This window comes from Erithacus rubecula, assembly GCF_903797595.1.
Source record: "Erithacus rubecula genome assembly, chromosome: 4".
Taxonomy (NCBI): domain Eukaryota; kingdom Metazoa; phylum Chordata; class Aves; order Passeriformes; family Muscicapidae; genus Erithacus; species Erithacus rubecula.
Window position 1 is genome coordinate 17,589,785 of NC_136686.1, and position 15,121 is coordinate 17,604,905.

The 15,121-nt window shown below is 41.9% G+C and overlaps 2 protein-coding genes across 2 annotated transcripts in view; one reads left to right on the forward strand and one right to left on the reverse strand.

Moving 5' to 3' along the window:
• The window catches only part of CHST11 (carbohydrate sulfotransferase 11), a 152,327-nt gene extending 139,489 nt beyond the window's left edge, over positions 1-12,838 (forward strand). Inside the window, 1 exon segment of the mRNA XM_079304827.1 lies at positions 8,319-12,838. Coding sequence (XP_079160953.1) covers positions 8,319-9,167 — 849 coding nt within the window. The 3' untranslated portion in view covers positions 9,168-12,838.
• The window catches only part of SLC41A2 (solute carrier family 41 member 2), a 58,379-nt gene continuing 48,863 nt past the window's right edge, over positions 5,606-15,121 (reverse strand). The window contains exon 11 of the mRNA XM_079304826.1: positions 5,606-5,697. Coding sequence (XP_079160952.1) covers positions 5,662-5,697 — 36 coding nt within the window. The 3' untranslated portion in view covers positions 5,606-5,661. The remainder of the gene's footprint in view (positions 5,698-15,121) is intronic.

Consider the following 15,121-nt stretch of genomic DNA (forward strand, 5'->3'; position numbering starts at 1 on the left):
TGGTTAGTCACCTTCTGTGAGCATTAGTGAGCAGCACAGTCAAACGCGCCAGAAAAAGTTACCTTAGAGCAGCAAGGTTTAGTCTGAGCACAATGTAACCTTACCAAGGGAAAGCAAAATAAATTTAATGTTAATTTGTGATAGTTTACTCGAGGAGAAGAAAATCATTACCCAAAGGGTTTAAGTATTTTGCCAGTCAGTGCCAGGATGAATTCATCCAGGTCATTACAAGAAAAGAGAGCCATATTGAGGTAGGAGATGAAATCTGTTCTTGTTTCTCACTGACCTGCAGGGAGGGTGAGATGAGCTCTCTCATCCCTGTCTCCTCTGGACCTTGGCACCATCCAGTTAGACAGAAGCAAGGCTCACAGGGCAGAGCTTACAGCAGGGTTATTTATACATGGCAGGCATCAGCACTGCAACTTCCAGCCTCTTACCTTAAAAATAACAACACAGCATTTCTTGAACCTGCATCCCTGACACACAGGAGTTGCATTCACCTGAGCTGCTCAGAGATATTGGAAGGGACATCCCACAGTGTCCCATTCCAGCCAAATGGCTGCTTGGGTTGGGGAGCAGCTAAACAACACACTAAACACATATTTGCAGGGTTCCCCTCTCCTCGAGGGGCTTGCTAAAGCCCATGAATTATATGTAAGGAAACCAGCTATGCAGCAACTCTCCCCCGTTTCTCCTATTTGGGTTTCAAAAGCTCTGGAGCAATATTGGTGTGCTGCACACTGAGTTAAAAATTGGAAGCATATTACCCTGATTTAGCATGGGACCGAGTAAATTGTATTCACTTAAAATAGCAGATATCCTGCTGAGAAAAAAAATAAGTATTTTACTCGACTGTGTGACACCTAAGCTGCAAGCCGAGGCACAGGAGGAGGATTTGTGTTTCTGAGGAATCCATGAATGCTGGCTGAGCTGCTGGGGGAGCAGGGCACACGTGTCCCTGGCAGCTCTGGCATCCAGACCTCCTGCATCTCCTCCCCACGTCCTGTGCAGGGTTTCACACAGTTCCTGTCTGAGCTCCTGGCTGGTCTGTCTGCCCACCCCAGAGTTGGATGGTGTTGCCTTTTCCTCAGGGAGGCTTCATTCACAGCACTGACTGGCCCCTGCCTGTGTGGCTCTGCAGTGTTTGCCCTCAGCCTTGCTCCCGGGGTGTGTGCAATGCTGAGGTTTATGACAGTACACTTGGCTTCCAGAAGCCACCACTGCACATTTGCAAAGCTCACAGGGCCTGCAAGACAATGCCTGCCTGTGTGGTGGGATAATTCGAGTCCCTCTCCCTTCTTGGGCAGATGGATGTTCCCAGTGCTGCACGTTCCTCATTCTGTTTCAGGACACACATATCTTATCTTTTTGTTGGGATTTATCTGTATCTGAGTCTCTTCTTGTTTAGCTCTGTTACTACTTGTCCTAACCAGACTGAGTCCAAACTATTCCTTTCTTCCTCATGGAATTTCTTATATATTTTTGTATTTATGTATCTACTCTATCCTGTTTCCCCACTCCACCCAGTTTATCTCACCCTTGAAGCTACAACTCCTTGCAACAGAGAAACAAATGTCAGTTTTTCCATTGTCTCCTAGATGCCAGCTGTATTAAAATGTTGTTTCTTATTCTGTTTTGAAGGGCTCCTCCCAGCTCCACCCTGGCTGACTCCATGTATCCCAGCCCAGTGCTCTGCCTGGTGCATCATTTACTGGTGTCCATGGCATGCCTTCTCCTAACCAATCCTCAAGCCTTCCTTGAAAATCATATCTATAACTGCTACCAAATTGCTCCTATTAGGGAGAATGGGAATGGACAGGCTTCCCAAGATGTTTGGGATTATATACAGGAGAAGGTGGCATTGGAAGGAAGCTGGCTCTTTTCTTCTTGGATATGTGTCTTGTTGTGTAACAGAGTTTTAGCCTGATTAAAAAGCTGGTTTTCATATGCTGTGCCATTTGGTGTCAGTCTCTGATTTTTCAAGACTTTGCATCATTTAGCCTCCCTGTGTTACCTTACTTTCTCTCCAAGATGGAAAAGACAATATTTAATGACCTAGTTGTGAAGTTTTCCCAGGAAAGTATCAGCATCTGTTGGCTGCATGTTTGTCTGTTGCCAGGTTTTAGCTGGTTTAGTGTCATTTTTTTCCAGTACCCAAGTACTACTTGTCTAGTGCATGGACAAAGAAGAGTGAATGCCAGAGTTGATGTGGGTTTGGGGTTTAATCAAATCATTGTAGTCCCCACAGTAATGATGAATTATCTCACCCTTCTCTGCTGTACCCTTCTCTGAGTGCACACAGACACACATAGAAAAAGTTGGGAATGTGCATAGGAAGAAGAAGGAGGGAATGTATGAAGCAATTCAGGATTTTTGGCAGTACAGTGTCAGCAGCTACTGTGTATGACTGTTTTATTTTCAAGAGCTTTGATCCTTCTTTTCATAGCTCTGGTGCATTCTTTGCAATGGGAACTGAAAATTGTGTGGTTATCTTGGTTTGCAATACAAAGAATTGGAAAAAAAAGCATATCCAGCCTAATCTCCATAGGGCAGTAGGTTCAATACATGAAATGGAGAAAAAAGGACAGCTTTGTAGTATTTCAAGAGTTTCTTTCACAGGATATAATTTGCTTCTAAAATGTTCTTACTTGGCAAAAACGCTCCTAAGTTAATATTAGTTTTATCTTCTATTATCCACCCAACCTGCAGAGACATTTTCATAGAAAATTCATATTCCAAATTGTCTGTCCACAAGTTTTCAGGGAAGGTGTTAAGCATTTCCATCTCCATGACACAATGTACTTTCTCTGAATCAATATTAATTTTTGCTGTGCTCCTCATTTAAGTGCTCAAAGTTTTTGAAAAAGTAGTCAAAAATAGTATGCTATGAAATGTGAAGGAAATCAAAGTATGAAAAGTTGCAAAGCTATTACTTTAAAAAAAAAGTTGCAGTTCAGGTCAGTTTAATAAAATCCTTTTATTGCAAATGCTTTGATTTACACAGCTACAATTGTCTGACTGTCATCTGTGGAAACCTGCACAGAGTAATAATTATTTGTGATGATTTGAGAAATGCTTGGACTGTCAAGTATGAAAAATCCCTGGTTCCCCATTTTTGTCTAATGCTGAACATTTTTAAGAATACAATCTAGAACCTGGTGTATAGCAATATACACTATATACACTAAGTAGGGTAGTTATGGATGGAAAATGTAAAAGCCAAGTCTTAAAATAATCTAAACCATGTTTGTAACTTTAAGGCTCTCCATCAAGGTTGCAAGAATCTTATTCACACTTTTCATGTGAAAACAGGATTGGAAACATGTAACCTCATGCTCAAAAATCCCCCCCTTTTAGCATCTGGGAAAACAAAAGTAATACTGAGAAACGTTTTTTATATTGAATAACCAGCAGCTCCTGGGACTCAGGTGGTGTAATTGATGGGCTGGGGGAAGGAGATTTCAGACAACTGGCTGTCTCAGTGTCACACAACCAGAACCATTAGTGCCACCTATAGTTAGTCTGTCTGACAGTTCTCACTTTTCTTTCTGTGGATTCTGAGCCTGCCTACACACACCCCTTCTGAACAAATACTATTAAGAAGAATTTGGTGGAGATGAGCTCTGGTTTTAACAGTGCTGGATAGACCCAGCTGGGTGACAGCTGGTTATCAATTGATGGACCACAGATGAGGGGGATTCTGCAGCAACTTGCACAGTTCCAGCATAGGACACAAACCAAACCTCCAAACACAAAGGTAACTGAAGAATTAAAGGCAGATGCAAAGTCTTCATTAAGGCAAAATTGAAGAGAAAAACCAATTTAGCAAGGAGTAGGCCTGCAAAAACCAATCACAATATTTATCCTTTTTATCCCATGCTAAACTAATTTGGATAATTTTGCCCTTCAGTCTGCCATCATCAAATGTCAAGTTAGCAGTGCCAGCATAGGCTGATTATGAGCCTGGTTCCAGTAATACAGAACTAGCTGCAGGCAATGCAATAGAAATAAACAAAACTCTGCCTGGTAAATGTGGAGAGTACTGCTTTCCACCATAATTTTTATTAATTAAATTTTGTGAGACAGGGCTTTTTGGGTAACACTTCAGTATTTCCACCCTTCTATTAAAATACTGCTTTCAGTGCAGGTACCTGTGAATTGAATTGATCTCTGCACCTGGTTTTCAGTACACTACTATATTCATCAAAAAAAAAACCAAAAAAACCTGTGTTTAAATCTGTACTTGCTGCTTGGCCATCAAGCTTGGAAAGGTCTTCAAAGATTACTTTGTCCTGCTGTGCCTAAGTAACCAGAAGGAAATACCTCCCATCTCATTACTCTGGTTTACCTTGAGTAACCTTTGCCTGTGAAGAGTTGATGGCTGCCAGTTGGTCAGCATATGCATTTCTGGTCAGTATGTGCTCCAGTGCTGGCCACAAAAAGCCCTCCTGCCCCCTGCACACACCCACCTTCCACTGAACAGAAGATCCACAAGAGCAGAGGCTGCTGGACTTTCCTCCCTTGCTGTTACTTTGGGACTGATGGAGATGAGAAGCTTCTGGGATCAGTGTGTCCCCAGAGTACTTTTTTCTTTTTCTTCTTTTAATGCCACTGAGCTTAGAAGTCTCCTGCTGCTCATGTCGCTTCACTGTTCAACTTGGTTGCTGCATCAGAAAAGGAAGGAAAGCTTTGATCTTGACATGCCCTTGTTCTCTGTCCCCCTTTACAACTTCTGCAGGAAAACAAAAACATGATTAAGTGCATCTCTGATGTCAGTCCTTTCAGGGAAGAACAGCTGTCTTCCCAAAACCTTTAATGCCCTGATGAAGTCCAAGTTGAACTGTCAGAGGACACACCCGAGCACTGACTTTATCACTCCCCACACTCCTGTCAGGGTAATCTGCACACAGGCTTAAAAGTGTCTCTCCCACAGTGGATTTAGGCCATTACTTATTGTGGTTTTTAGAAGTGAGGGGTCAGCAGGGACCTCTGGTAATGAGCACAGGCACAGCCATCAGTGTCCAGGCAGCAGCTGCACACTCACGACTCTGCTGCAGCCACATCTGCTACAGCTTTGGAGAAAGACAGTCCATGACCCTGGTTGTTTGTCTTGTCCTTCACCATCCGTGGATTTGAACATATCTGTTCTTTGAATCTTCTCTCTGGCTACTTACATTTGTGGGGTATATTTTCCTCATTAGCTGTGAGCACTTTTTCCCTCGCTGAGCAGACCTCTAGTTTAAACAAATGTATTTCCAGTCTCATTTAAACTTACTGTTTCCCCAGTTCCCCCCACCAGCTTCAGGAGTGAAATTGTTATGTGGCTTAAAAGCCTGGCCTGCAACTGTAAGTGAAAGTGAACCATATTACCATCAGGTAACTCACTGTTAATATATAGTTTCAAAATACTTAATTCAAAATGCTCTTATCATTACCTTCCATGGTGCTGTACACTCTGGGGATCACAGAGCATGTTCTCTGTGCAAAGAAGAGTTTGGTGGTTCTTTCAGGATTCCATTAAAGGCTCTCCCTCAGGTGCCTTACCTGACCTTTCACTAGAGCAGGGTTGATGTGGCTTTCCTATCAGCCACTCCTTCAGCAGGATGGCTGTTCCCATCAAACCTCCAGGAGAACTCTGTGTCTCTGGGGGAAGCAGGTAGCTCAGCTCTTCCAGGGTGCATCAGGTGTGCTGGTCAGCTGCAGAAGAAGTGGGCTTTGATACACATAGCATTGTTCTAAGGCAGTCACTAGAAAGACTTTTTTTTTTTTTTTTTTTTTTTTCTTTTTTCTTTTTTTTTTTTTTGTGTTTTAGCAAACTGAAGTCAGTAGCATAGAATAAAAAGGAAGTTGAGCTTTCTCTTTCCTATCAGCCACACCAAAGGGTGCTGCCACTGATGAGAACTAGACAATCCCCTTCCTCTGTTGCATTGCTATTTCATATGCTGTGTGCCCCCAGGCAGGCCAGAGCACATGCACAGCTCACCCTGGGGTGTTGATGTATACTTAGTAAATGTAGCTTTTATGCCATTTCTTCATATTTTTTCCATGTTAAAAGGAATGAGAGGAAAGTACCACTTGAAAAAGCACAAGCGTAATCTTCTAAATTAATTTAATGTAGTACAAGCTCATTGGTAATTGCAAATACTAAGGCTGCATTTTCCCCCTTACTCTTAATGTCTGAAAATCTCATTAATGTTAATGTATGGGGAATAAGTGCTTAGCCTATTGATGGAGGAATGAAATCAGGAGCAAAGCACAGCTCTACAAAGATTCATCTGCAGATTAGGGTCTGAAGCAGCCATTAGATTATCAAATCTGACCTTCTATCTAATACAGACCAAAGAATCTCATCACTTAATTCTGTATTTATCCTGAGAACAGCACCAAAAAATGATACAGTGCATTAACATATTATAATGTAGCAATATATTCAAGCATTTCTTTCTTCTTTTTTTTTTTTTTTGTTTTGTTTTGTTTTACTCTAAAACCTGGGGCAAGCAGCACTCCTGTGCTATATGATTTTTGATGAAAATCTGCAGGAGGAGTGATTTCAGCTTTTTGTCTGCAAAGGAGAATTTGTATGTTTGTGTGTTTATGTAGGGTTTTTGTTTAGTTCTTTGAAAATTATTGACTTTTAACTAACCAGTATATATATATTGGTTGAGATCCATTACTTCTGTTTTGCTCTGAGGAAATCATAAATTGAAAAAGGGATTTTTAATTTATTTATTTTTAACAGCAATTTTAATATTTTTTTCTTGAAAAATCTGTGTGGTCCTGACAACTGCTTTGTAACATCTAATTTGGAAATTCCCTGCCAGTCAGTTTTCATAGGGAGCACGAAGCACATTTCCCATCTGGCTTCTCATCTCTTGACTATAACATAAAACTGCCCTTGAAGTGCACCTGGGAGGTATCCAGGGGGATACCACACACACACAAAAGACAAGCCAGGCTGTCTAAAGGAGCTCCACTGGGCTACTGCACATTTTAACCACTAGCCAGCATTTTACTGAACAGAGGGGCAAAAGAGATGAGGAAAGTACCAGGGAATTCAGAGAAGTGGTGGGTGGCACTGTGCAAAATGCAGAGGTCCCAAGCTTGGCACATGTACACTCTCTTGAAGAAAAATTCCTCCTGCCCAGAGTTGAGCTGCACCAGCCCCTTGGTGTTGTTCATCCCGTGGAAACATTTTTTCTGCAACCCACCACAGTCCAGGCAGAGGGAAGAGTCTCTGTTGCTCACGTGCTGCAAAAGCTTTTGCTGCCCCTCTCTTGGGTGAAAATTGGGCCCTTAGCCCTTGTTTGCAACAATGAAATTTCTATTTCCTTTCTCTCCAAAGCTCAGAAATCCTGTGACTGGCTTGGTCCCATTTTGGAGTTTCATTTGAGTTTTGACTCTGAAGTTCATTTGGATCCTGTTCTTTGAGTTTTGATGGGTTTTAAAAATATGAATCATGGCTAAGTACTGCTATTGAAAGCAGATATTTGACTATGATTGCAGGAGCTGAAGGTTCAGTATGAACTCCCAAGCTGGTGCAAAACCATTTGCCAAGGATAAAGGGTTTTGCCTGGCATGTACTTGTTTTGTCTGGTATACTGGCAGGGAGGAAGACTCCTGTAACCAGAGGAACACACATAGCGGGTGTGTAGAGTCTGCATTGCCTCAAATACTTATTTTCAGTGTCCTGTGGTTCATGTTAATTCAGCAAGAAGGTACAAGAGAAATACTTTTGAAAGACTCAGCATACAAGAAGGAATCTCAGACCTCCTTACCTACAAACAGGAAGGTCAATACTCACCTGAATTCTTGTCTTTGAGGCTAAATTAATTATTGAGCATAAGGCTCTTTGAAATTCACAGGTAAATGGTGTTAAATAAATGTAAATAATACTATAAAATCTTCCCACTGTTGCTTTGATACAGTTTATTCTCAATAGGTAATAGGTATGTGCAGCAGTGAGGATAGGGCTGCACAGCAACCCTGTGCCATGCAGAGACTCCTCTGAATAACCAAACACAGGAGCCCTGCACTGGCATGGTCATCATATCTGAATGCATTCTCCTCTTAGAGAATAGCAGGATGGGCTTCATTTATTCTGACTATAGCTGTATAAGCCATATTCAAGGTCATAGCCAAGATTTTTTTGGAGACAAAAACCAGTTCATCTTCTAGAATGGTATCAGTTGTACTCAGCCGCATAATGAATTACTCCACACAGGGAAAGATCTGTTTTTCTATGAATTTGTATAATAATAAAAAAAGGCATTGAGAGTTTCCCAGCCCTTGACCTACTGGTGCCTGTGCTTCCTTTGCAGTTGTCCAACACAGCGATTCTCCATCAGATCAGGCGGGACCAAGTGACAGACACGTGCCGGGCAAACAGCGTGTCCAGCAGGAAGCGCCGCGTGCTGACACCCAACGACCTCAAGCACCTGGTGGTGGATGAGGATCATGAAATGATCTATTGCTACGTTCCCAAAGTGGCCTGCACAAACTGGAAGAGGGTCATGATGGTTTTGACGGGGAGAGGCAAGTACAGCGATCCGATGGAAATCCCGGCCAACGAAGCCCACGTGTCTTCAAACCTGAAGACCCTCAACCAGTACAGCATCCCAGAGATCAACCACCGCTTGAAAAACTACATGAAGTTCCTCTTTGTGCGCGAGCCGTTTGAAAGACTGGTGTCAGCCTACAGGAACAAGTTCACCCAGAAGTACAACACTTCCTTCCACAAGCGCTACGGCACCAAAATCGTGCGGCGCCAGAGGAAGAACGCGACCCAGGAAGCTCTGCGGAAAGGGGACGACGTGAAATTCGAAGAGTTCGTGGCTTATCTCATCGACCCACACACCCAGAGAGAAGAGCCCTTCAACGAGCACTGGCAGACTGTGTACTCCCTCTGCCACCCTTGCCACATCCACTACGACCTCATAGGAAAGTACGAAACGCTCGAAGAGGATTCGAATTACGTTCTCCAGCTGGCGGGAGTGGGCAGCTACCTGAAATTCCCCACCTATGCAAAGTCCACGAGAACTACTGACGAAATGACCACAGAGTTCTTCCAGAACATCAGCTCCTTGCACCAAACGCAGCTGTATGAAGTCTACAAACTTGATTTTTTAATGTTTAATTACTCAGTGCCAAGCTACCTGAAATTGGAATGAGGGATGGGTTGGGGGGAAAGAGGGGAGAGAAAGCCTGTTTTATTTAAGATTTTTATTTGTCATAATAAATATGGAGAATGGGTTATTTTGTAAATTAATATTTTCTTTTTTTGAATGATGCTGCGAGCAGCACAGTCAAAATTATTTAAATCAACTGTAAGAAAGGACAGCTCTCTTTGCAGGGTAACAGGATTGTGACTAGCTGTAGAAATGAATTATACTGCTACACTGTTTAAACAAATGTTAATTGTGTTCTGGTGAATTTCATTGATCTTGCATTCCTCCAGTTCTAATTAATGTTATTTATACTTATTTAAAACATTGTCTCTTGGTAGGTTTCACTTCAGCAGCAGAGATAGGATAACATGTGGACAAAAGGAGTCTGGTTTTGTGCTTTCCTCGCCTGAGCTTGTTCTGGGTAATAATATTCTTCCATTAGCCATTGATGCAGGTAAATATGGGAATGGTTCTGAAAACCACATGCTTTGAGAGGAGTGGTGAAAATAAATTCTTTAGAAAGTGATGTTGCACTCAATAGCAGCACAAATTCTGTCTTTCTAGGCCTGAAAAGGAAAGGTAACTCAGATTTGGGTAGATTCATGATATCTAAAACCCAAGACTGAAAAAAATGGGAATGTATTCTTTAGGAAGATAAACCATGAACCTTTTATAAGTCTTAATGAGTTTATGGACAATATGACCATTCCCATTGAATCTTAATTTGAAGCCTCCTAGCCCAAATGAATTCAGGATGGTCCATTAGAAAAGAATCAGAATTTGTAAAGTGACTGTATGAGATTTTTTGAATGCCCAAAACAATTGGCATTAACTCATATCCAGGATGGAGCTGTGGGGACCTCCATCCTCTTCAAGCCATGCCTCCCTAATTGATCCTAAGATGGGCAACCAGAACTGTCTGGAGATGATACATTGCTATAAACAATCTGAGCATGTAATTTGAAAATTTAAAAAGTCATCTTCATGTTGATTCTCTAAGCATGCAAGGCAATAAAAAGGGTCTCATCTTCCTACATGCTGGTTTAATGGCTTTTTCCTAGGGAGAAGAAGCCTTCTTTTTTAGTTGATGCCTAAATGCCATTGACAGGAAGTTTTCTAAGTTCCAGTGAGTTAGAAATTAATCTAAGTAATCTCTAGTGTAAGACCATGACCTTTTTTCTTAAGGGGAATGTCTCAGTAGCAGTTGTTTTGTGTTCAACAGCTTTTTGCGATGGCAGATTGTTTTGGGTAAGCAAATAGGAATCTATACACAGCAGATAAACAATGAAAAATGGAATTTCACTGTGGTTCTGTTAGCCAGCTAGTTGGAGCAGAAGTTCAGGCTTCTCCAGATGTTTGCTTCAGTTGGATGCAGGTGAGGGACTCAGCTGAAAGCAGAGCTGTTTCAACAGTATCAGAGCCAGATCCTGAGAAATGTCAAATTGTACAGAAGCCAGTATTATCCACTGAATTATATTGGTGTCCAGGACACAGATGTGATTAAAGAAAAAAAATAGTTTGCATTTTATTTGATAAAAATAAGTTGCTGAATAAATCTCATTGAGGTACAAATTAACATAACAAACAGCAACTGAAGTCCTTTTGCAATTGGATTTGGTCTTAGGCAGGATTCGGGTCATTATTTTTTCTATCATACCATAGAAATAAATCTCTTACCCATTCTGGAACAGCCACAGTTTTCATAACCCAGGCCCTGTTTACAATCTGGGGCACTGGGCCAGTGGCTGAAAAGGGCTGGCTGGCTGTGTCTGACCCCTCTGAATTCCTGATCCATTGCTGATTGCTGGTTGTTGTTTTACTTTAAAGCAGTTTAGTCTCATTTAGAGTATGTGGAGCTGTTGCAAGTGCCTCTCGTGGTGTGCCCAGGCTCTCTTATGTTCCTAGCTCCATGGTTGTGTGTTTGTTAAAAAAACAACTATCTGAGGCAGGTTCCCCTTTTCCCCATAATACTTCCTACAAGCTATTTTTGTGCTAGTTTGGTCTTGCATCCCACAGTGCTCATATTTTGGTCCAACTTTCTTCTCAGTTAGCTGTTAATCCATCCAACAGAATGTGATTTTTTTTTTAATTTAAGACAAAAAGTTGCTTCAGAAAGTAAATATTTAAAGAACAGGGTGTGCTTCCCCCTTTCTTCTTTTACTTTTCTCTGGCATTATCACCACAATTTTATGCATTCTGAAATACTCTCTGTGTTTTCACAGTTTTGGAGACACAAAACCTCTATATGGTGGCTGTGATAGAAAAGCTTTAGGTGAAAAACATGCTCAGGAGATCTGAGGGGTGACCATTGCTCCAGCCTGGATTTTTGGCATCAGCTTTGGGTTGGATTACCCAAATTCTGGCTGCTCACAGAGGGTACCTTAGGAGGGGGATGCCCAGCACTGAGAAGGCTTTTATGAGGACATCAGTAGGTGCTTTCTTTTGAAAAACCTTGATCCCAAACTACTACAACGTGGCTATTTAGTGCATTCTATCTATTTTGAGGTGCTATGAATGGGCTGTAGATCTGTGTTTAAAATGAACAGCTGACATGCTGGATATGGTCCTGTCCTGTGCAGTGAGCAGCAAGCCCTCACCAGCTCAGAGCAGGATGACAAATGTTAAGAAATACCCATTTCTTTTGGTTTATTGGGTGTGCTGTTTTGACACAGCCAAAAAAATCTCTCTTTGCACTGCAGCCACACAGGAGGACATTCAGGGTTGTTCCTCCTCATCCACCACCTGCAGTGGGGGCAGCCAGGGAACCCAGCTGGTTTTACCCTCTGACTCCTCCCAGCTGCTCTGCTCCTGAGTTCTGCCTCTCTCCTGGCTCCATTTCTGCTGTGGCCACAGCTGATCCTGGGAGACAAATGAGCATCAGGGAGCCACAGCAAAATGTAACATACAGATAAAATTAAGATAAAATAAAATACAGAAGTGCCCCCTGGGGAGCTGCTGTTGTAGAAGGGTGTGCATTAATTCTGTTGAGTAGTGATGAGCACAGAGATGACCCAGTGGGGGAATTCTGCTCCCACCTCTGTCCCCAGCCCCCCCAAGCTGCTGGAGCAGTGATCCTCACCTCTGAGCAGCTGATGCCTCCCTGTCATTTGGCAGGGCCAGCGCTGAGCCCAGCAGTGCTGGTGGCTCTGTATTGGCACGATACCCACAGCTGTGGGGTCACTCCCCCAGTGGCCCCAAGCACCTTAACCTGGGGTGCAGGCTGGATTTGGCCCCTCTGAACATGGTGGTGGGATGTCCCCCAACACTGGCTCAGTCCATGCTTCAGCCTCTTCATGAACCACATCCATTTTGACAGAAATGTGCAAACTGCCTGAACCATGCGCTGTGTAAGGCAAGTGAAATAAATAATCCACAAGCAGAAATGCTTTTAGGAGTAAGTTAACCCCAGATGTTTTAGGGTTTCACTGTAGTCTGCTGCACTTTTCAGGTACAAAAAGGGACTGTCCTTACTATTACTCTTGTTACAGAGAGTGTTATTTTCTTACATGCATGCACAATACAATGTGTACGAATAATTTAACATCAATGTGGGGTTGGATTTTTTTTTTAACCTATTTGTATGCAGTAGAAGGCTTGTTGTAGAAAAGTATCTCCTCATACTTAAATATACTGTTAATAAAGAAAAAAAGATAAATTATACATTGCCAACACAAGTGTGAACTGCTCATGAATCTTTCCTTAAAAAAGCCATTCAAGCCTGATTATTTTTCTAAGTAACTTCAATTAAATTGAAGAAAGAAAATTCCTCTCTGTGTGCTTTATTTATGGCTCATGCTTTCAGGACAGATTTTTAAGGGTTGGATTTTTGTCTGCACAGCTTTGCTTTCTCTCCCACCTTATTATATATTGTAGGCAGAACACACTGAAAACTTAAAATGATCTCCTGAGGAGCAGGAGAAATCCCTTGGTGGGGTGCAGGTCAGTGGGAAGAGTAGCCAGGGAATGGAGACCAGGCAAAGGGGGAAAAAGCTGCAGAACTCAATCATGGAGGGAGGGAGGGAGGGATCTGGGGGCTTTATGAAATTGAATTCACATGCACACAAACTGCCATTTCTGGGGTAATGGAGTAAGAAATGGCCTCTGTGTACAGCCCTGGGGTGCACAGCTTTTGAGTGATTTCCTTCATTGCTTGTAAGAAAGTGGAAAGAAAAGACCAGTCCCTGATACTGCCACAGACTGACAAAATTGGATTTGCACCAGTGGAAGAAAACCTGAGGATTTGTCCTTTTGGCAAGCCTCAATTTTTCTATTAAATAATTGCAAATTTACAAAATCCTTCCTGTTGGTACCCAGCAGCTGTCCTGTGGCACTGGCTCAGGCAGCTGCTGTAGGACAGAGCTGGCAGCAGCAGGGCTGGGTGCAGCACCCAGGCACTGGGGGACAAATAACAGGATCCTCAGCACAGCTGAGATTTCCAGGTTTCTGCAGCCCAGGTAAGAGATTATTTCCAGTAGAGATGATGCAAAGTTTGAAGAAAGTCTGTTCCTGTGGTCATACCATGCTCCCTTTTGCAGGCATGAACTCTGGCACTTCCAAACCTTTGGATGAAAACACATTTCATGCAATTCCATCATAATTACAAAATGATTAAAATTATGGGGAATGGGATGGAAAAGAGAACAAAAACCAAGCAAGTGCAGCCAGCAGCAGGGCAGAAACCAGAGCATATGCTTTGCAGGCAGCAGCCCCGTGCCTTTCTCACTAGCTGTGCTACACATCATCACGTACAAGACTCCTGATGCCACACAAAAACATCTTGCTTTTCCAGTTCCACTTACAACTTTGCCAAAGATGGAAGATTTTGAAATATTAGAGTCTGGTTTTATTCCTCAGTGTGCTGAAAGACGTATCCAAATGCCACCTCCCCAGATTGCATGCTAATCAGTTGTAAAAGGAAATCTGTGTTAAAAGAGCAAAATCATCTTCTCTATTGGCATGACAAGAAGCCAACTGTTTCCCCTATTGCTTGGAGTGTCACTCTACTGGTGTGCTTGAGCCTCTGGACTCTGAGATTGAACTCATTGTCAATAAAAACTTCTGCTGGCTAAGTCAGAGGGATTTAGGACCAACAGTAGTGACTTATTGCTGGAGGAAAAAAATACAGAAAATATTATTGTTCCTTTATAGATTGTTTAAAATATATTTTGCCAATATTTTAATAATAACATTACTGACTTTGACATTGACTGTACCTATTTGAGTAAAAGCAGCCTGAGCTAACATTCTTTTAGGTATTCAGGAGCATACATCCTATCACTATGCAACAAAAGGATTTTGGAAGATGAGACATAGCACTTGCAGTAAAATTATGTGGGTTTGAAAATCTCATTTCAATCAGAGTTTTTAATTAAAAAACAAACAACCAGAAAAGCTGATTTCCTCAGTCAGAGAAAAAAAAACCAAAGTTGATGCCCTGGTTTCTCTTTTTTTTTCACTAATACATAAAGCTGTCAGGGTAACATAAAGCTGAATAATAACAGTTTAACCATTAGGCTTTGGCTTATTCTAAAAACTAGAATTTTACTGTGACAATTCATGACTTTTTAGCAGAAAGAGGTCTCTGTGGTGTCAGCAGGTATTTGCAGCCCTACATCAAGTCAAAATCTGCAACCCACAGCAGCCCCAATTTCCCATAAAAGCTTGTGCAGAGTCAGGATTTAACCTTTGCCTAAGCCTTTCTTAGGCTCAATTTATTCAGACTTCCTTTAGCAGATAACTATTCTAGCTAAAACTGATTTAGTTTTATGTCTAAAGTAGAGGGGCTTTTAAAAAGTGATTGCTGTATGAATGAAATCAGGCAGTGCATTTTTTACTGGTTTTTAAACTTCAAATAAATTAATTTAGAAAGAAAGGTCAAATCTGAGCAAAGAGCCACGCTGTGGAAAGACAAGCACTGTTTGCAGAGGTGTCCAGAGATCTCCATTCAAGAAAAACAA